The sequence below is a fragment of the Limanda limanda genome, chromosome 18 (genome assembly GCF_963576545.1).
Source record: "Limanda limanda chromosome 18, fLimLim1.1, whole genome shotgun sequence".
Taxonomy (NCBI): Eukaryota; Metazoa; Chordata; class Actinopteri; order Pleuronectiformes; family Pleuronectidae; genus Limanda; species Limanda limanda.
The window spans coordinates 2,802,419-2,823,223 of record NC_083653.1 but is presented as its reverse complement, the minus strand read 5'-3'; the positions used below and the strand labels follow the sequence as shown (position 1 = coordinate 2,823,223).

The 20,805-nt window shown below is 46.2% G+C and overlaps 1 protein-coding gene across 1 annotated transcript in view; it reads right to left on the bottom strand.

Annotated features, from left to right (window-relative positions):
- Positions 1-754: 754 nt before the first annotated feature.
- The window catches only part of igf2r (insulin-like growth factor 2 receptor), a 34,258-nt gene continuing 14,207 nt past the window's right edge, over positions 755-20,805 (bottom strand). Inside the window, exons 18-51 of the mRNA XM_061091038.1 lie at positions 20,610-20,760; positions 20,100-20,276; positions 19,874-19,969; positions 19,664-19,765; positions 19,398-19,560; positions 19,114-19,290; positions 18,678-18,824; positions 18,404-18,582; positions 17,413-17,500; positions 16,601-16,810; positions 16,377-16,507; positions 15,965-16,068; positions 14,212-14,345; positions 12,906-13,102; positions 12,661-12,787; positions 11,917-12,048; positions 11,213-11,372; positions 10,962-11,070; positions 10,626-10,707; positions 10,410-10,543; positions 10,133-10,282; positions 9,897-10,052; positions 9,582-9,792; positions 8,408-8,560; positions 7,079-7,313; positions 6,842-6,978; positions 6,628-6,745; positions 6,021-6,167; positions 5,728-5,912; positions 5,445-5,631; positions 4,415-4,573; positions 4,269-4,338; positions 3,920-4,195; positions 755-3,840 (exon numbers count right to left, since the gene is read on the bottom strand). Of these exons, the coding sequence (XP_060947021.1) occupies positions 3,682-3,840; positions 3,920-4,195; positions 4,269-4,338; positions 4,415-4,573; positions 5,445-5,631; positions 5,728-5,912; positions 6,021-6,167; positions 6,628-6,745; positions 6,842-6,978; positions 7,079-7,313; positions 8,408-8,560; positions 9,582-9,792; positions 9,897-10,052; positions 10,133-10,282; positions 10,410-10,543; positions 10,626-10,707; positions 10,962-11,070; positions 11,213-11,372; positions 11,917-12,048; positions 12,661-12,787; positions 12,906-13,102; positions 14,212-14,345; positions 15,965-16,068; positions 16,377-16,507; positions 16,601-16,810; positions 17,413-17,500; positions 18,404-18,582; positions 18,678-18,824; positions 19,114-19,290; positions 19,398-19,560; positions 19,664-19,765; positions 19,874-19,969; positions 20,100-20,276; positions 20,610-20,760 (5,143 nt within the window). The 3' untranslated portion in view covers positions 755-3,681. The remainder of the gene's footprint in view (positions 3,841-3,919; positions 4,196-4,268; positions 4,339-4,414; positions 4,574-5,444; positions 5,632-5,727; positions 5,913-6,020; positions 6,168-6,627; positions 6,746-6,841; positions 6,979-7,078; positions 7,314-8,407; positions 8,561-9,581; positions 9,793-9,896; positions 10,053-10,132; positions 10,283-10,409; positions 10,544-10,625; positions 10,708-10,961; positions 11,071-11,212; positions 11,373-11,916; positions 12,049-12,660; positions 12,788-12,905; positions 13,103-14,211; positions 14,346-15,964; positions 16,069-16,376; positions 16,508-16,600; positions 16,811-17,412; positions 17,501-18,403; positions 18,583-18,677; positions 18,825-19,113; positions 19,291-19,397; positions 19,561-19,663; positions 19,766-19,873; positions 19,970-20,099; positions 20,277-20,609; positions 20,761-20,805) is intronic.

Below are 20,805 nucleotides of genomic sequence, written 5' to 3'. Positions count from 1 at the left end.
GTAATGAGTGAGATCAAAGTCCAGGGGAATTTTGAAACTGGTTCTAATCAAGTCTCAAGTTATCAGATTCAAGTCTTCATCAAGTCTTCTTTTGTTGACGTTCTCCTAGAGGAGTCCAAGTCGAGTCTGGATTTTATGATGTTCCAAGGATTTAATTTGAAGGTAAACTCTCAAGTCATCGAAGTCTGAAGTCCTCAGAGTCAAATTTATGATCATAAATAAGTTCCAGTCTGAAGCCGTTAGATCAGGGGTCACCAACCTTTTTGAGACTGAGAGCTACTTGTTCGACACCTTTTAATATTAATTATAATATATGTGAAGAGACTGTGTGATCACGTCAATGTTAATTATTCCTCACAATAAAAATTTACAATGATTTCCACAACAATGATGGTAGGAAACAGATATATTAAAACATGCAACATTCATTTCTGTTAATCTGTTTAAATTTTGCTTAAATTCAACTTAATTGAAGTAATTTTGGTGACTTTTATCACTACATTCCTCCATCAGTCTGTACTTTTTCAAAAATAGAGAAAAAATTTATTAAATTATAATCACTTTGTTACAACGATGATAAAGCTCAACCAAAAATAACACATGCATGTGACAGGGGTGTAATGTTTTAAGTGTCTTCTTAATTTGTTGTCTTTGATTGATTTGATTGATTTAATTGATTTAAGTCCAAGTCTATTCACTTCATTTTCACATATTCTACAACAGACATCTGACAGTAAATCACCCACAACAGTAATAAACAGCAGATCTCTTATTTATTCAAGTAATGCAATATTTTTTACATCGACACTTTTAAATAGGAAAACGGGCAAAGAGCTGAAAAAACAAAAAAACATACGAGACAACAGAACTTACAGCGAACAAAACAGAACAAGAATCTCCCGTCGTCCAGAATCATCACAGAAAATATCTTGGGGGCTTTTTTTAGTTTGTTGTTGTTAGTTTTACAAAACAAAACAAAACGTCTCTGCTGGAGTGACCATCAGAGAAAAAGCACAAGAATGTCCGTTCACATCTTCACGAGAAGAGAAGGGTAGAAACAGCAGGAACATGGAGAAGTTGAGGAGTGCTACCACGTCTCCTCAGGAGAGATGAGTCACAAAGTGGAAAACACCAGATCGTGAAGTTGAATAAATACAAATGTTTAAAACAATAAGGTCCGAGAGCAACAGGCTCAATTTCATTTTCAACTGTTTGCTCGACAATCATATTTAGGTTCTGGTTTTTTTGTTTGGCTTTTTGAAAACGTACCCGTTAAACACTTCATAACTTCAGATCAGCGGCAAAATCATTCGACTGATCCTGACGATTATTAACAGAAAACATGACGAGTGAGATTTTAGAACGAGATGTAAAAAAAAAAAAAAAAGATTAATTTCATTATGTGATCGTGAATCATCGGTGACTTCCTGCAGCAGAGGGACTGAAAAATTATGAAGTTTTATATTTGTGTTTTTAAATTTCCCTCTTATGGCACAACCCAAACTCATCCATATAAAATACCGATGTTAACAATGCTAAAGCTTGTTTTTTTTTGTTATTTTGTCAGAGTTTTTGGACATTTTACAAAAAATGTGTTTAACAAATTTGCGTATAAAGCTTTAGAAATACCCTGAATGGTGATTGATTAGATATTTTAGAGATGACATCACATGTCTGTTAATAACTTGAGTTTCTGTGGATTTGAAAACTGAGATTTAACCTCATGCCCTTCGTACCATCGCACATTTCATCCTCATCTACACAACCGTCTTTCACCGAGTTTGTGTGAATTCAAATTCTAAGTCTGTGATTCCACCTTGAAGTCGGTCCTGGAGGCAAATGAAAAGAAGAAGGAAGTGGGACGGCACCGGAGATACTGTGCTTACACCAAACTCTGGAAATAAAGATGGACGATATGACGGCTCCACAAAGTGAAGCCCCAGCGTCCTGATGTCCCCCTGGTGGCCTATTCCCAGTCCATGCTTTATACTGTGCAGGTTCACTCCTCTTCACTATGAGGAACCACTGCAGTCAGTGTGAGATTCAGGAATCAATGAAATAACTAAACCTGAATAGCTGAGCCCTGGATCCTTTGAGGAAACATTGGTTTTGATGTAATTAAGCAGAAAACGGTGTTAAATGTACATGTCTGGATATATTTATGTTGAACTTCTTCATTTTGTGTTATCATTTCATGCATTTGGCAAAACAAAGGGCAGATTTCAGCACAAACGTTGGCTTTAACGAGTTCAAACTTCACTTGTGACACGTCCACCATCACAGACCTGGATATGGAAACTGAGCCGTTCGTGTGCAAGCGGACAAAAAAATAAAGAAAAACTACTTCCATTCGTTTGTGGCTGATGGAATATGGCTTTAGCGGGAGTTCAGAAAACCAACACGAGCTAAACTAACATCTCTCGTTTCACTTTCAACCTTCCACCGCCCGTCCATTCACACTTAAGGCCGTCGCTAGTTCCACACAGAACAGAGACACCGACAGAAAATCAGCTCCGACATTCAAATAATCATAAAAACAAACGTGTGAGCATTTCACCGGTGAGGACAAACGAAAAACAGAAAACAAAAATCCACATTATTGAACATTATCGTCTTATGTACAACGTCTCACAAATCAATCTGTCGCTGGAGATGATTCACTGATGGAGATGCAAAAGTAAATTCATCATTAAGGAAGGCATCACGCTTTCTTTTCACGTGGGAAAGAAAGAGAAAAAGATCTGCTATTATAGCAACTGTAAACAGCGAGAAGACAAGCGGGCGTCTTCTTTCCCTTTAGAGACACGAGGGGACGTCCTGAAACCCGAACCACACTCCTGCTGTTTGCTTCCGTTTCACCGCCGTTTCCCACGACAGATTATTACGGCCACGAGAGAAGAAACATCCGAGATTTAGAGAATAAAGTTGTTTTATCAACTTCACATTCAGGTTTTCTTCTCAACTACAACGTTATCCTCGAAATCTCGTCTTCTTGTTTTCCTCATATGGCCCCAGAGCTCCAGCTTGGTTTTCTAACAAGTTCCCAAAGGTCATTAAAAACCCAAACTATGAATCAACCCCTCAAAGTAGTAAATGTATTGTTGCCCACTCTGCAAAGAAAGGGATCACTTCCAGGTCATCAGTGCTACGGTAAAGTGCAAAAAGCGACGGCACAGCCTTTTCTTTTTAAAACACTAATATACAAGTATTTAATATAATTTAATCTTCACTTGAATCTTTTCCCTGACGTGTCTCTCTGCAGAGTCAATACATTTTGAAAAGGTGTTTTTTGTGCCCTGGGTTGATCTGATGAGTCTGAACTGGCCGGTCGGACACGTGTGTGTGTGTGTGTGTGGGGGGGGGGGGGGGGCGGACGCAGCTGCGGTGACAGGAAGTGAAAAGACAGAGTTCAGGTCAACACTTTAAACAATCAGCTTTCAATAAATAAGGAACCGATGGACGAGCTGTGGACAGAGGAGTAAAGAAAAGGTGCAGTCCGAAAAAAAACAACTGATTTCAAGATGTTGTGGGTTCTTTTCACTGTTGTGTTGTTGTGTTGTTGTGATGTTGTGTTGTTGTGTTGCTGTGATGGAAACATTCACTGAGCGAGAAGAGTTCAGACAGGACGGAGGAGGAGGAGGAGGGACAGAGCGGAGTGTGGGGGGGGGTGAGGCAGTGACATCACACCCTGAGGAGGTCCTCGTCACTGTCGTCCTCGTCCCGCTTCATGTTGGCCGCCGTGCTGTTGCCGTGGTTACGGCCCGAGGGGCGGGGCCTGCCGCTCTTCCTCTTCCGCTCCGAGTCGTCCAGGAGTCCGACCAGGTCCTCGTCGCTCTCCTCCTGGGAACGCACAGGGAGACGGTTTGTAACCCGGCGCCTCAGTGAGAATCCTGATCCCAGCCGCAGTACCCGAACTCACCTGTAGGAAGATGCTGCGGTGAGCCGCCGCCGCCGAGCTCTTGGCCTTCATCACCTGCACCCCCGGCACGCTCAGCACCTCGTCCTCGCTGTCGTCCTCCTGCTCGTCCAGCGTGAACGAGCGGAGGGCGTCCGTGTTCACCGCCTTGGTGGTGATGTGGCCGTTGCCTTGGTTACCCCTGCCCCGGTGGGACGACGAGGAGGTGGTGGGCGGGGCTTCCAGCTCCTCCATCAGCCACTCCATCTCCTCCTCGCCCGCTTCGTCATCGATGTTCACCTGAGGACGTGAAGGGAGTTAGTAGGAGCTCTGAGTCCCAGCGCTGGCGAGGAGGAAGGACGGGTTTACTGACCTTCGAGTATTTGTACGCGACCTGGTTTCCTCTTCTGCAGCAGCCGGAGACCTTCTGGATCACCAGCTCCCTGGGAGAAGAAAACAAGGAGGTCAGGCGTCTGTGGGAGCGAAGGCCACTCGGTCACATGATGCTCGTGTGGTCACCTTCTCTCTCTCTTGTGCAGCAGGAGCCCCAGCACACAGACGGACACGCCCACCAGCAGGAGGCTCAGCAGCAGCCCGAGCGCCTGACTCCGCCTGGACACGGCTTGACCCGCGCTGCCTTCGTCATCGTCGTCATCGTGCGACTTCGCATCGACCGTTCTGCAGGATGGTTTCAGTTAGTTATTGAGGTCGGGAGTAGTGGTGGGGGAAAAAAATCGATTCTGTTCAGTATCGCGATATTTTGCGCCCGCGATTATATCGATACTGAAGCACAAAGTATTGCAATATTTAAAAAAAAAAAAAAAACCTGGCTCCTGGCTGGCAAAGCATGACGAGGAGAGTTTCAGAGTTTAAAAGATACCTAGTGTGTCTGTGGAAAGGATGTTCTCCACTGCAGGAGATATAGTAACGTCCCAGAGGAACTTTAACATCTGAGCATGTTGACCAACTCCTTTTTCTGAACAAAAATGCCAATATTCCCAAATGAATTTAACATTTTGGGTCATGACCTTGCAGCCAACTGGACTGGACTCTAGTAGAACACATTTGTTTATTTTTCTCAATTTGATTGAAGCTCTAGGTTACTCTTATTTATATGATTATTCTCAGGTTTATGTTACTCTATTATGTCTGCTTGATGTTACTGTATTGTATTTAAATAATTGTAAGTTATGTGCTGGGAGCTCAGTGTTCATGTGAGAGGTCTCCTATTCAGAAAATATTTACAAAGGTCCTGTGTCCTGAATGTTCAAGGACAAAGTTTTTGCACTTCAGTTAATGTGTAGAAGACAATGTTGTTCACAGAATTAAATGTGACATTTGAAGTGAGGTGAGCAGTCTTAATTTCCTCATTTTTTGTAAAGCCTTTGAATAATATGGGGGACATGAATCGCAATATATCGCAGAATCGAATCGCAATACTTGCAGAATCGCAATACTATTGAATAGTCACATTTTTGCCAATTCCCACCCCTAGTCGGGAGTAAAGAAAACAAACTTGCAGCAGGTGTGTGATGAGTTGTCGACTCACGTGAGATTACACACAGCCTTCGTGTGCCACACAAACAGATACTGGCACTCGTCCGTCTCCATCATGAACTCCGGGATCCCCACGCCGGCCCCCGGGTTACAGTGGAACATGATGGTGGACGACACCATTTTGGTTTTCTCGCGGCCGCACGCCGACTCCGAGGGAACCATCACGTCCAGGTTTCCTCCTGATGGCACCGGATTGAAAGGTTATTTGTGTGTTACGCTCCTGCAGCTGCGGAGAAATGGATCCACGAGGGAAACCAGGCAAAGCTCAGGATTACCTTGGATGTAGTACTTGGCTTTGCTGGAGGAGCCGATCCTGCGCCTGTAGGCCGTGTTGAGCTTCACCTGGCAGATGTTGGCGCCCAGGCACTTGGCCAGGGAGTTGTTGGTGATGCCGGACAGCTGGATGTGGTAGATGTAACGGTCGCCGTTGGGACGGATGTCTCCAGACGCCTGATGTTGGCTAAGAGGAAGATGAGAACTACATGTTGTACCTTTACCAATCCCACAGTAGAAGTTTCCTCCTGCTCCCGTATCAACCTGTAGGTGATGACCCGGTATGTGCAGCTACCTGAAGTAGAGGGATCCCAGGCTGAGACTGGCCCCGGTGTCCGGAACCTGGATCGTCCCGTTCACCATCTCCACCTCCCGCTGCTCCACCGCACACGCCGAGCGAGTCTCCCAGCCAAACACAAACTCACAGGACGCCTGGTCCTCACTGAACACACAGACAGGGGATTTAACGCGGCTGCTGTCGGCAAGACTTCAAATTAAAAAATCCAGTGGATAAAATGACATGTTCACTAAATTCAAAACGAGATATATTGAACTTCTCCTTCATTCTTAGGTTGTTTGAATTTGAAAAAACTCACTTCTATGAATAACAACAACTGAGGAATGAGGAATGTTTTTGCTTAAATTATACTTTAACCTAAGAACTTGAACTTTAAAGCCAAACACTGTTAACTGTGAGTTAGAAAAGCATAAACAAAGAGTCAATGAATGTTGTAATGTTGCAGCATCACATATATTGTAGTCGTTCGGAAACCAAAACCAAATAGTGGAGGTAAATGAAACACATTTTGAGCTTGTGAAGAAGTGATCATCTAACCGGGGTGTGTGTGTGTGTGTGTGTGTGTGTGTGTGTGTGTGTGTGTGTGTGTGTGTGTGTGTGTGACCTGATGAGTGCTGGGTGTCCGACAGTGGAGCCACAGCTCAGCTGGATCACAGTCTTCGCCTGCACGCCGTTCTCACAGACATGGTCTCCTGCCGAGTAACTGACGGAGATCTTTCCTTCTGCAGAGAGAGAGGAACGATGTGTCAGACCAGCTCTCGTTGAAACATCACATACGAGTGCAGGTCCATTGAAGAGCATTTGACTTGACAACCCACCAGAGTAGCTCATCTTCTGGGTGTAAACTCGACCGAGGGTCTCAGTCCGTCCTGCTGCCGTGTGGCGACACACGGTCGCTCCATCTGGACAAGCTGGTAAACCACCGTGGATCCCCTGGCACAGGTTGATGTAATACCTGAGGACAGTCATATTTAAAAACAGTCAGGAATCTTTCTCTGGATACACCAGGTTCCTCACACGGTCCCAAAAAACATGGGAAACATATCTGGACTCACGAATCTCCCTTGTGGCTGAACTTCCACGGCTCGGTGAGGGAGGACAGGGCTCGGAGGTCGAAGGTCTTATGCTGGCTGACCAGCTTGCACTCCATCTTCCTCGGGGGACAAACGGCGTTGGTCTTCCACTGGAAAGTGACGGAACAACCGGCCGTCTCTGAGAGCAGCTGAGGAGAGCCGTGGCCCGCCGACTGGTCACAGGTGAACAAGATGGACGACTGACGTTTAGCCGAGGCTGGAAGAAAGAGAGAGAGGGAGAGAGAAGGGAAACATGAGGAAACACTTTCAAACTGTAAAGACGAAATTCAAAACTTACACTCCTGCAAAGGAAGAAATAAAAAACAATTTCCTTCACCACAGGAGAATAAAGCATCTTTAAACAAGTCATTATCAAAAGATGGCTGATAGGACTGAGGGAACTTTCAAGGCAACAGAAGGATGTTTGACTCTGACTGTACAAAGTGTACGATGAACGGAAGATGGGATATTTGCCGTCAAATCCCCAAAGTGTTGGTTTTGCCACTAAAGACTAATTCATATTTCGTGTTTAGCTTTTATTTACATTTTCACTTTAATATGCACAATACTCATATACTTCTTATTGCCACACACCCTCCTCCAACCACTGATCATTTGTACATTTGCACTACTGTTACTTTTTTTACTACTGTATATCCCGCCTATAGTGTATTCATATTTATATATATATTTATATTTTTATCCTGCTCATAGTGTATTCATCGTCCTTATATCTTACAATTCCTGTTAATACTGTAATATTCCATATATATTTCTTACTGTTCAGATCTTATTTATTTACATTTTCACTTTAACATGCACAATACTCATATACTTCTTATTGCCACACACCCTCCTCCAACCACTGATCATTTGTACATTTGCAGTACTTTTTTTACTACTGTATATCCCGCCTATACTGTATTCATATTTATATATATTTATATTTTTATCCTGCTCATAGTGTATTCATCGTCCTTATATCTTAAAATTCCTGTTAATACTGTAATATTCCATATATATTTCTTACTGTACAGATATCCTTTATTTACATATTCACTTTAATATGCACATTACTCTGCACTTTTACTGCCTTTTTTTTTGCACTTCTGGTTAGAAGCTAAACTGCATTTCGTTGTATAAGTACTTGTACTGTGCAATGACAATAAAGTTGAATCTAATCTAAAAATTAAAGTCATTTTGTTTTCCCTGCCTGCTCCACACTTCAGCTTCAGTCCTACATGTGTTAAAAGTTAAAAGTGTTGGAATCATCATGTGATTTAATGCCTGGTTTCGTCTCCTCTCTGTCACCTGGAACGCAGAAGCCCCACTTCCTGTCCGTGTCATAGTTGGCGGTGGTGGAGCACCACTTCCTGCCGTCTGTCCTTCCATCTTTGGTGCATTCTGTGTACGACTTCTTCATGAGAATGAAGGGGAACACACACGCCTCACCCTCAGTGGTCACTACAACACACAGACACGCCTTTATTCCTTTGGTTGCTTCACACAAATCAAGATCTTATGGAGGTGAGGACGCCTCATTGGAGTATTAGACATTTATTTTAATTTACAAATATTAGTGCAAAGAATCAATATATCAGCCTTGACACTAAGGTTCAATACAGGAAGTATTCAATCAGGAAGTGGGCTCCGCTCTTCACATGTGACATCGACCATCCAGGTTCATCTGTGTTAATCTGCTTTAAATGCTCCTGTTGATTATCATGAACAAGAATCAAATTTAAAAGTATTTTATTGACCTGCACAATGTTTAGAGTTTATAAATGTTCTCATTACTTTTATGTAATGAATTATTAATCTAAATCTAATTTGAAGTGTAACCTTTTAAATCAGCTTGAGTCTTATGATTCTGTTAATGGTGTTAAATGCGTTAAAGGAACTCTTACCTTTGTTGCATTTGAGAATTACAGCACATTCAAATCATCCCGCCTTCCTCCAATGCCCCACCCCCTCGTTCCCATCCGCAGTGTTTTTTTGAAGAAACTTTACTTACAAGCAGACTAACAAGCTACTGCCTCCGCGCAGGCACGTGAGTTTTTGTTTACCAAAGCAATGGATTCGGTAAGTTATATACATTTACATTCACATGCCTTGATGACGCGGGCCCGAATGCGCCACAAGAAGCAGACGGAAAACCTGCATGTCCATGCAGCAAACAGACAGGTCTGTCGGCCAATAAGGTCCTTCGGTCCGAAGAATTTTATTGGTTGAAGTTTTCACTAAATATTATGAGAGTGAAATAATTGTTTGTTTTTACTCCTGGTGGGTCTGTCTTGCATTTTAGAGTGTCATTACCTTATTAATACCAATTTAACCTTATCCAAGAAAAGTGTAAAAATGCAACAAAGGTAAGAGTCCCTTTAATTTACTTTATCTATGTTTTTAACAAACTTTTTCAGATTGTGAAACGTTGGAGATGATTAAAAGCCTCTGGATGTGATTGCAGTAAGTTGAACAGACTCACATGGCGGGCAGGGGTCTCCTCCTCCGTACTGCATCAGCACCGCCTGCTCCTCGTGTTTGTAGTCCATGGTCATGGCCTTGCTGATGCCGAACGACGAGGCCGAGGCGTCCGAGCCGGAGCCGGACACGAGGCAGACCGCGGCGTTCTTACAGGCCGGCTCCGCCACCGAGCCGCACACGCTGATGTGGTAGATGCTGGAAAGTCCTGGCACCTGAAATACAAAGACTCAGCTTCACTGGTTTGTTCAAAACTCTCTGACACCTCAAACCGACAAACACTCAAAGTCCCTGGAACGTCATTTTTGGTGGAGCTCACCTGGACTTCAGCAGAAAGGCCCGAAAGGTCAAAGGTGAACTTGAGCTGGGAGTCGGTGAGCTGGCAGCCGCTGGTGTTGGTGGCATCTGGACAGACCACAGGCGTCGCCCACGTAAACAGGTAGACGCACTCCAGCTTGACCATCCGTGGAGAACCCTGCACACACAACAAAGGTCAGTGACCTCCTCCAGAATCAGGAGAACGTAAACGCTGCTCTCATGGGAGTGCGGACGGACCAGGTCCAGGCCTCTCTGGCAGGTGAAGATGATGGTGGAAGAGTAGTTCTGTGACGGGTCCTCTGCACACTTGGTGGAGCTGTGGTAGGTGATGGTCACGTCCCCTTTGGAGCTGTCGATCTCCGGGCCTTTGGTAGTTCGCCCGATATCCTTAAAGAGGCAGGAAGAAGGAGTCGATGAGGAAAGTTAGAGATGGTTTTAAGACACGGAGATGCGATGGAAACAGAAACACATCTTCTATCATTTTCTGTTGACAACATCTGATAGTGGGCCTCACAATTGGTGGTCCGTCATCAGGATCCATACAGACGGCAGATCCAGGAGGACAGGTGACGCCGGGGATTGGGTTCAGAGGCACACAGACATTGATGTAAAAGTCTGACCCTCCATCCTTTTGACCCTGGGCCTCATCTGAGAGGACGAGACAGAAACACAGCGTCAGTAAATCATCAGTTCCTCTAATGAAGTGAAGTGTAAACCCGTGCTCACTGACCTGTGGCCGTGTAGTATCCATTGACGTGAATCAGAGGAGTCAGATCTATCAGAGCAGAGCCGTTCTGCACCGAACACGTCACCTGAGAGATCAGTTATGGAAAAGACAAGCATCAGACCGAGGCTCAGGACACGACGAACAGTAACAGTTGTTGTGCCTCTGAAGTCCAAAAGTAAACAAGGTTTGAAGAATCACAGGAGTCGGAGACAATCCCACACACGTCTACTTCACGTCTTTTCTGACACATTTTCCACTTGAATGTTTGGAAATAATCACAAATCCACAACTAAGGGAGTTTTAATAACATCTGTACGACAAACACACACGTAAACGTACAGGCTGTTCACAGATCAGCGGCGTGTGGAAGGAGAAGAAGTGTGTGCAGGTCTCGGCATCGGAGTCGATGAGGACCGGCTCCGCGGAGGCTGAGCCCATGTTCGGGGGTCTACAGAGACACAACGCTCATTATTTATTTCAGTGTCAACATGAGAGATAGATCGCAGAAGGTGTGGAATGTCAAAAAACTGTAATAAATAAAAAAACAGTGATGACAGAACGACAAAGAGAAACCCCAGCGGAGGACGAACCTGCAGATGAAGTGGATGATGCTGCTGTGCTTGAGTTCGGGGTTTGCCGGGCACGGACTTCCTCCTTCATACGTCAGCTCCACGACATGATCCCTGTACGACAGCTTCCTGCTCACCTGACCGCCGCTCGCCGCTGTGCTGGTCTCCTTGATGCACACGGCTGCAAACACAACACGCACACACAGATAACTACACAATGACGAGGTTTACAAGTCCTTGTTTCTATAGAATTCCATAACATTTTGCAGTGGAACCAGATCAGGCGGCGGATGAAATAATTCATGGATCTTGATGCTTGATGGACACATTTAGACGACTGATATCTATGAATGTGTGTAATTAGGGTGCATGAACTACTCATTCATATCTGGCATGTGCATCCCATAATATTTCTAGATGTGCATTCATTCATGAACATTCCCATAGTTCATTATTCAGCCGTGTTGTGCAGCCTGGGCTTTCGGCTGCTGCTCAGTGAACTCAGTGAACTGAGCAACATCTACCTCACCCCCGGTAGAAGAGGAGTCAATAATCTGAGGAGCACGTGACCTCAGGTGTCTCATTAATCCGTGTGATGCGGTTTGAAGAACAGAGGTGACGCACATGCCTCGGTTACATAACTCATCCAAGTGCGTGAGCGAGAGCAAACAGTAACCAGGAGAGAATCTGTGTATGAGAATCTGTGGTGTGATGGAGGTACGAACCGGTTTCAGGGCTGCAGCCGGCGTTGGCCATGTTTCCACAGATGTTCATGCGGATTATCTTTTTTTGATCCTGGGGATCGTAGACCGTGTAACCGCCTTCCTTCGTCAGGGCGTTCAGGTCAAACAGATGACCTTGGGGGGAGAGAGGTTCGAATTTGAGGGTCACCTTTAAAAAAAAACACTTCCTGCACATTTTACGGCAAATTTTTTACAGTTCCTAGCGTCAAAAAACTGTAAAATGATCAAAATATATTATTCAAACAGGTATACGTGTATATTAGGGCTGCTCAATTAATCGAAATATAATCGTGATTACGGTTGTATGGAACCCGTTTAATGTCGGCGTTTCGGGGGTAAATGATGATGGTCCTCATAGCCCCCCCCCACCCCTCTCTTTCTCTCTCTCTCTCTGTGTGTGTGCTTGTAGTGTTAAGTTCTCAGTTACAAAGTGTTTTTATGGAGAGTGTTAATGTTGCCATCATTAAGGGTTTGAATAACCGGGCACCGATATCCTGGTTTCACGGAGGAATGAGACACGCAGCCGTAATCGGTGTTTACCGGAACCGGAAGTGACCGGTACTTCCGGGTAGTCATTTTAAAAAAATAAAGGCACATATTAATAATCATTCGAATAATCGTGATTTCGTTTTTGTCGGAAATAATCGTGATTATGATTTTTTCCATAACCGAGCAGCCCTAGTGTATAACATGTGTGAGAAGCGGATCATCTTGTGAGAGTCTGACCTGTAGCTGGGTTGGTGACCTTGCAGTCGTCGTGCTGACTGCTGTTGAGCGGGCAGGCAGCAGCTGTCAGCCACAGGAAGGTGTAAACACAGTCCTCAAGGGCAGAGATCATCGTGGGCCGGGAGTCCTGGGGGGGTAGAAACACATATTTAACTTTTTATCTAGATTAACACATTGTATTTCTGCCATAAAAACAGGGTCCAACACCGTTATTGACAGCGGAGACGTGCACAGAGTTCCCTCACCACTCGGTCTTTGTCGCACTTGAAGCGGACGATGCTGGTCCTGTTGCGCTGTCCGTCGGGACACATCTGTCCGCTGCTGTACTGCAGCTTCAGGACGTTCCCGTCCCACGTGGGACCAGACTCCACCTGCCCCAGACTCACATAGTCCTCTCCCGTCTTCATGCAGGACGCTGCACTGGAGGGACACTTCCAGGAACCTGGTGCCAGGTGAAAGAGGATGTTTAGTGGATTCATTTTCAAGAATGTAACTTGTTGCTATTGAACAACAGCAAAGCTAATGAAGCCCTGACACTTCTGAGAACTTTTTCATCATAAAAGCCATGTGCTGGTTAGGGATGCACCGATCCGATATTTGTATCGGTATCGGTACCGATATTGAAGACATTTCTAGATCGGGTATCGGTGACAATGGGCCGATCCATATCGGCTGATCTATTCAGTGTAATTCTATGCTGTGAGCTGTGAGTGACGTCATACGCAAGCAACACGCCGTGCGGAGCCGACAGTGTCCGGCGCCTCTCCCCCGGTTCCCGGAGCGAGCCGAGCCGCCTCCACCGGGGCCGCGGTGCTCCCCGGAGCCGGGCTGCTGGTGCTGCTGCCCCGGGACCGGGAGCCGGACCTGGACTCGGAACTTTGCCCACTCCGCATGCCGCCGCCGCTAGCTTCCCCCGGGCGGCTGTGAACCCCGGTCCGGCTCCCGGTCTGGCTCCCGGTCCGGCTCCCGGTCCGAGTCCCGGTCCGGGTCCCGCTCCCGGTCCCGGTCCGGGTCCCGGTCCGGGTCCCGGTCCGGCTCCCGGTCCGGGTCCCGGTCCGGGTCCCGGTCCGGCTCCCGGTCCGGCTCCCGGTCCAAGTCCCAGTCCGGCTCCCGGTCCGAGTCCCGGTCCCGCTCCCGGTCCCTCCGCCGCCCCGGTGCCGGACGGGTCCCGGTCCGGATCTCCCGCCCTGCTCAGTTTGAGTTGGTGAACTCGCCCGCGGGTGACTTAGAACTGGTGCGGACCAGGGGAATCCGACTGTTTAATTAGTATCGGTATCGGATCGGTATCGGCCGATACTAAATCTCAGATATCGGTATCTGTATCGGAGGTGAAAAAAGCGGATCGGTGCATCCCTAGTGCTGGTTCAATAGTGTAAAGCTTTAGGTGTGAATTGTGTGTTGCTTAAAGTAATTAGACAGTAAAATAAGGACGACATCTAAAAGTACAGTCACAGCAGCAACACGTCATCAAGGCAGATAAAACTGACCAATCAGGGCCCATAGTAAAATCTGATTAGATGCTACACTGTTCACTGAATGAAGAGCACAGACCTCCCTGCTGTGTCAGCGTCCTGCAGACGTTGATGTAGAATCGATTCCTCGTGTCCACAGACGAGGACTCAACCTCCCAGTTCCCAGAGTCCAACGCCAGAGGTGAGAGGTCGTACGAGTGTCCGTGACCGTCGCTGAGAACAGAGCAGACAAACAGAGGCTTTGAAATCTCTGTCACACACACACTCCAGGTTTAAACACATTTCTGAACCGGAGGGACGAGTATGAAATAACTTCAAATCTGTTTTAGGAAAGTTAAAAAAAGAAATTCAGACTAAATTAACTCAGCAGCGAAACATCCAGATGAAATTGAATAGCTTTTGCCACATTTTAAATAAACCTATTATAGTGTTAAAAAAAATCAATGTAATTAACTCTTGAATCGCCCACATTGCAAATTAAGTTTTAAGTTTCAGTTTTTCCGACAATTAAACTTTGTTCCATTCATATTTAAACTGGGTTATGTTGCTAATGGGGCTTTAATTACTGTAGATAATAAATGCTATTGGCTATTTACTAGTTTAAACTGTCTGACAAGAAGCTAAACAAGTGTAAAGGGAACAGGTACAGATGAGAAATAAATACTCCTGGATGAGAAATGAGGGTAAAACGGGAGGGAGGAGGAGTAAGGAGATGGAGGAGTAAGGAGGTGGAGGAGTAAGGAGATGGAGGTGGAGGAGTAAGGAGGTGGAGGAGTAAGGAGGTGGAGGAGTAAGGAGATGGAGGAGTAAGGAGGGAGGAGGAGTAAGGAGGGAGGAGTAAGGAGGTGGAGGAGTAAGGAGGGAGGAGTAAGGAGGTGGAGGAGTAAGGAGATGGAGGAGTAAGGAGGGAGGAGGAGTAAGGAGGTGGAGGAGTAAGGAGGTGTAAGGAGATGGAGGTGGAGGAGTAAGGAGGTGGAGGAGTAAGGAAGGAGGAGGAGTAAGGAGGTGGAGGAGTAAGGAGGGAGGAGGAGTAAGGAGGTGGAGGTGGAGGAGTAAGTGTAAGGAGGGAGGAGGAGTAAGGAGGTGGAGGAGTAAGGAGATGGAGGTGGAGGAGTAAGGAGGGAGGAGGAGTAAGGAGATGGAGGTGGAGGAGTAAGGAAGGAGGAGGAGTAAGGAGGTGGAGGAGTAAGGAGATGGAGGTGGAGGAGTAAGGAAGGAGGAGGAGTAAGGAGGTGGAGGAGTAAGGAGATGGAGGAGTAAGGAGGGTGGAGGAGTAAGGAGGTGTAAGGAGATGGAGGTGGAGGAGTAAGGAGGTGGAGGAGTAAGGAAGGAGGAGGAGTAAGGAGGTGGAGGAGTAAGGAGGGAGGAGGAGTAAGGAGGTGGAGGTGGAGGAGTAAGTGTAAGGAGGGAGGAGGAGTAAGGTGGTGGAGGAGTAAGGAGATGGAGGTGGAGGAGTAAGGAGGGAGGAGGAGTAAGGAGATGGAGGTGGAGGAGTAAGGAAGGAGGAGGAGTAAGGAGGTGGAGGAGTAAGGAGGGAGGAGGAGTAAGGAGGTGGAGGAGTAAGGAGATGGAGGTGGAGGAGTAAGGAAGGAGGAGGAGTAAGGAGGTGGAGGAGTAAGGAGATGGAGGTGGAGGAGTAAGGAGGGTGGAGGAGTAAGGAAGTGGAGGAGTAAGGAGGGTGGAGGAGTAAGGAGGGGGAGGAGTAAGGAGATGGAGGTGGAGGAGTAAGGAGATGGAGGTGGAGGAGTAAGGAAGGAGGAGTAAGGAGGTGGAGGAGTAAGGAGGGAGGAGGAGTAAGGAGGTGGAGGAGTAAGGAGGTGGAGGATTGTTACTTGTAGGAGCAGCTGGTGGTTCTGAACGGGACGCAGGCCAGAGCCGTGGGCCAGCTGAACAGGTAGGTGCAGTCTGGAGTCTCCTTGATAAACTGTGGCGCTCCCTGGACACGTGAAACACACACAGACACACACACACAGACACACACACACAGACACACACACACAGACACACACACACAGACACACACACACAGACACACACACACACACAGACACACAATAAGGCAACTTGATTAACAAGCTGGGAGGCGTTTCTGTATTTTAAAGAAAAACACTCACATTTATATCAGTATCTCATGTATCCGCAGATGTTTCCCTCCTCTAAGGGGGTTGTGTCTTTGTCTGTTGTGTCTTTGTCTGTTGCGCATTTGTCTGTTTGAGTGTGTCTGTCAGTGCGTGTGAAACTCACCGGATGTCTGTCGGGGTGGCAGGAGAAGTAAATCTCTGTGGATCTTTGGTAAATCTTATGACAGGTGTCTCCGTTGGTGTAGTTCAGGATCAGCTGGTCTCCCACATAGCTCAGAATCTGGTTTGCCATTCCTGGACGAATACACACGCGTGAAAACCCACAAAAGAGATGAACACAAGGACGACGACTCGAACACTCGATGACAGATCAGGACATTCCCGTACCTGCGATCATGTGTTGGTCTCCATCCGCCTGACAGGAGGACACTGTCTCGCTGCCGGTGTCTTTCTTGGTGCAGACGCCTCTCTGGAGCCCCTGGCAGACGGACAGGTGGTAGATGTACCGTCCGCTCCTCACCGAGTAGTCTCGTCCCTTCAGAGAGCTCAGGTCAAACTCGTAGCCGCTCTTTGGGTCACGAACCCGACACAAGTCACCTGGACGGACAATAACCAAAGATCAGTTCAGGGTTCATACGCATTTTGACCAATGGATTTCCATGACTTTTCCATGACTTTTCAATAACTTTAAACCAAATTTCCATGACCGAACATTTTGTGAAATCTCGGTGTGTACGCAAAAAAGTGACAAAATGTAGTATTCAAACTAACAATGAGAATTCCAAGGCGGACAGTATACCTTAAATGACACAAACCCAAGTAGGCCTGCTTATATTTTGAGAGTATTTCTTTAAAAGCATGTGAATTATTTAAAACTCAGCGTAAATGAACGACAAGAAAATATGAATATAACAAATTTCCATAACTTTTCCAAAACGTTTGGGAGATTCTTTTTTTTTTCCATGACTTTTCCAGGCCTGGAAAAACACATTTTTAAATTCCATGACTTTTCCAGGTTTTCCATGACCGTACGAACCCTGTCAGTTATCTCTATTCGTCTTTCTCTAAGAAATTCGTTATCTCCTCTGACCTGGTGGATTTAACCGATCCGGCAGTTTTGTTTTTCTGCATAAATCATCCAACAGCAGAAGTTTTTTCATGTCTAAACTTGTCTTGACACTAGGAACACGTGTTTTCACCTTGAGACTTCCTGATGGGACAGGCCTCAGACGTCCTCCAGATGAAGACGTATTCACAACCGTCTTTACGGTCGAACATGGGCGAGCCCTGGAAATTCAGACACACAAAAATATTAATTAAACCGCCACGTTGTCAGTGATTTAATTAGGGCTGGGCAAGTTAACTAGTTAATTTCGAGTTAACTCATCACTTATTTAACTCAGACAATTATTTTATCTCGCATTAACTCAAGTTTGATTATTTTTTGTTTTATTGTGAAAGTCAGGCTTTTATTTTGTGAAAGTCTGTTGCTGACTGCTGCGGAACCGGAAAAAAGAAAATAATTGGCGGATAAGCAACCATGGATAAGGGTACGGAGCTTTTACATGGCCATTTTCATTTTAAAGTCCTTCCAGACGGCGGAGTCGACAGAACCAAAGTAATTTGTAGCCAAGGTGAATTTTCTTATCACCGGAGCACTTCCAGTCTAAAATATCACCTGAATGCAAAACACACAGTTGATATCAGCAAATCACTCAAGGAAACAGCGAGCGGAGCTTCGGCAGACTACGTTAGACGCAGGGAGGAGTATACATGTTTCATAACGAAGAGGATAACATTAATGCCCTGGCAGTGGCATTGAGCTTTAATTTTGTATTTGCTTTGATAACATTGTTAAGTTGAGATTTACACTGAATATTTTATTTAACTGCTACTGTATTAAATGCTGATGTTAAAAGTGTTTGCACAACAAATGTTATGGCACTTTCGTTCATATGGCAGAACATTGAAAATAAAATTGCGCTATACACTACTTTTTAATTCATTATTGGATTTTGCGTATACAAATGCGATTAATCGTGATTAATCGGGGAAATCATGCGATTAATCGCGATTAAAACTTTTAATCGTTGCCCAGCCCTAGATTTAATATATTTTATATCCTTTGATTGTCATATTTTAAAGGTTTTAAAAAAGCTTCATAAATCCACTTTGTGTTGAGTCCCTCACCGGGTTGTCGTCACACTGCAGGATGATGCGTGTGGAGTATCGGGATCCGGCGCCGCACACGTCTCCGTTCTGATAGAGGACGCTGATGGAGCCGTCCTCGGCCACCTGTGGCGTCGACAGGACGTATCCCAGGTTGTAACTTTTACCATCGATCACACCGCAGGCTCCCAAGGGGCCGACTGGAGAGAGAAGACCAGAATGTTTGCATCCAAAAAAAACAAAACACAAAAGATTTAACAGACGATCGGTGCAGCAGCAGCGGACGCAGACTGACTTGGACACTTGTTCACGGGAGGCAGAGGTTTGCAGACGTTGATGTAAAAGCTGCGTGATTTGGCCGAGTCTGTGTCGATGGCGATCCAGGGGCTGTCGTCTCCGTCCCGGGTCAGGTGACTCAGGTCGTACTTATTACCCTGAGTATCTGGGGGGGGGGGGGCAGAGAGGTAGAATTACACAGTGTATGAGGGCCGGGGCTTTTATATTTACACATCATCTCTTTCTGTAACTTGTTTCACCTTTAAAAATACTATCAAGAGGATGACAAAAAGTCCTTTTTATCAGATGTTCTTCATTTAATAACTTTTACAAAAGACAATCTGACGCCCTTCAGACATCATATACTGCGTGTGTGTGTGTGTGTGTGTGTGTCTGTGTGTGTGTCTGTGTGTGTGTCTGTGTGTGTGTCTGTGTGTGTCTGTGTGTGTCCATACCACTGAACTGGCAGTCCACTGGAGCAGGGACACAGGCCAGAGCGGTGGAGAACTCGAACAGGACGTCGTGGACCACGTGTGTGGCCAGAGAGCTCAAACCCTCTCGCACCAGTTTCAACGAGCCCGGGTGAGAGTTCTGATCACACACGAAATTGATGGCGAACGTATCTCGAGTCGCTGAAGGGAAAATATAAAATCAGAGAGGGAATAAAGTTAATATCTCAAAAAAAAATCGAAGACGACCCCCCTCTCTAAGTCTTAGACTGATCTCCAGTGCTGGTTACCTGTGGGGTCGTCCAGCGGCCCCTTGTAGGTGAGTTGGAGCAGCCCATCGGTGGAGTACTGGAGGGACCTCTCCACCCCCACTGGGCTGGAGGGACGCCCCTCCTCCAGCTCGCAGCCGGCCATGCCAGCTCCACACTGTGCCACCTCTGCACAGATGTTCACCTGCAGGGTGGGGACAGGCAGAGAGTTCATAAGTAGTCTTAAAAACCATTAAAACATTAAAACAGCAGCGAGAGCTTATTTCCTGAGTATTTGTGAGTCTTACCAGGAAGTCCTTCCCGTTTGCAGTGGTCTTGTATCCCGTCTTTGAAGCCAGAAGTTGCAGGTTGAACTCGAAGCCGGTGTTGGGGTCTGTGACGGCGCAGCTCTGAGACACAGAGAAGACATTTGATCATTATTTAAATTATTCCGATAATGTTAAAATGTGGAGATTAACTGTCAGACTGGAGACATGTTGTCGTGTCGGTGAACTCACATTGTTCTTGGTGGTTCTGATGGCGCAGGCTGCCGGGGTCTCCCACATGAAGTTGGCCGTACAGTTCTGGTACATGAGGAACCGTGGGCCGGTCGACTGCACAGCGAGGGACACACACACACACACACACACACACACACACACACACACACACACACACACACAGTTACACACCGCTCACAAACAGGCTGTGTTCCACTTCACGGTCTGACCTCCATTCTCTTACCCCAGCCCCCCTGGAGCAGACCAGGTGGATGCGGGTGGTGTAGGTGAGCTTCTGGCCGTCGGACATGCACACGGATCCGTCGGTGAACTCCAGCAGCAGCCGGTCCCGGCCCTCGATGACCGGCCCTCTCTTGGAAATCCCCATGTTACTGATGGACACGACTTCCTTGGTGGAGCCCTGAGGACAGAGGAGGGGAAGATGATATTACATTTCATATCAGCGACCATGAACACTTTGCATTTGCTGGCAGACCGTCGTCAGTTACATTTTTTCCCATGATAACATTATGACCTCTACCAAGGAGGTTATGTTTTCATCCCTGTTTGTTCATTTCTAAGCGAGATTACACAAAAGATACCGGACGGATTTTCCATGAAACTTATCAGAGGTGTTTATTAATCTGACTTTTTCCACCTTTTCTCACTCACTATTGTTAATTAATGGATCTTGATCATTAATATTTATCAGTTTGTATAACTTGGTGCAGATCTGAATAAAGCGGTTACAGACCTGCTTGGTTTCGAACTTCATCTGGCAGGCGGACGCATGGCGGTCGCAGCCGAGCACAGCGTTGATAGGCCGGCAAATGTTGATGTAGTATTTCTTCTGGTCGGACAAATCCATGGGCTGCCAGTTGTCACTGGTGCTGGAGCGAGACAGGCTGGGAACAAGAAGAGGAAAAGTTGTTGGTAGAGGGGTTCGCTGG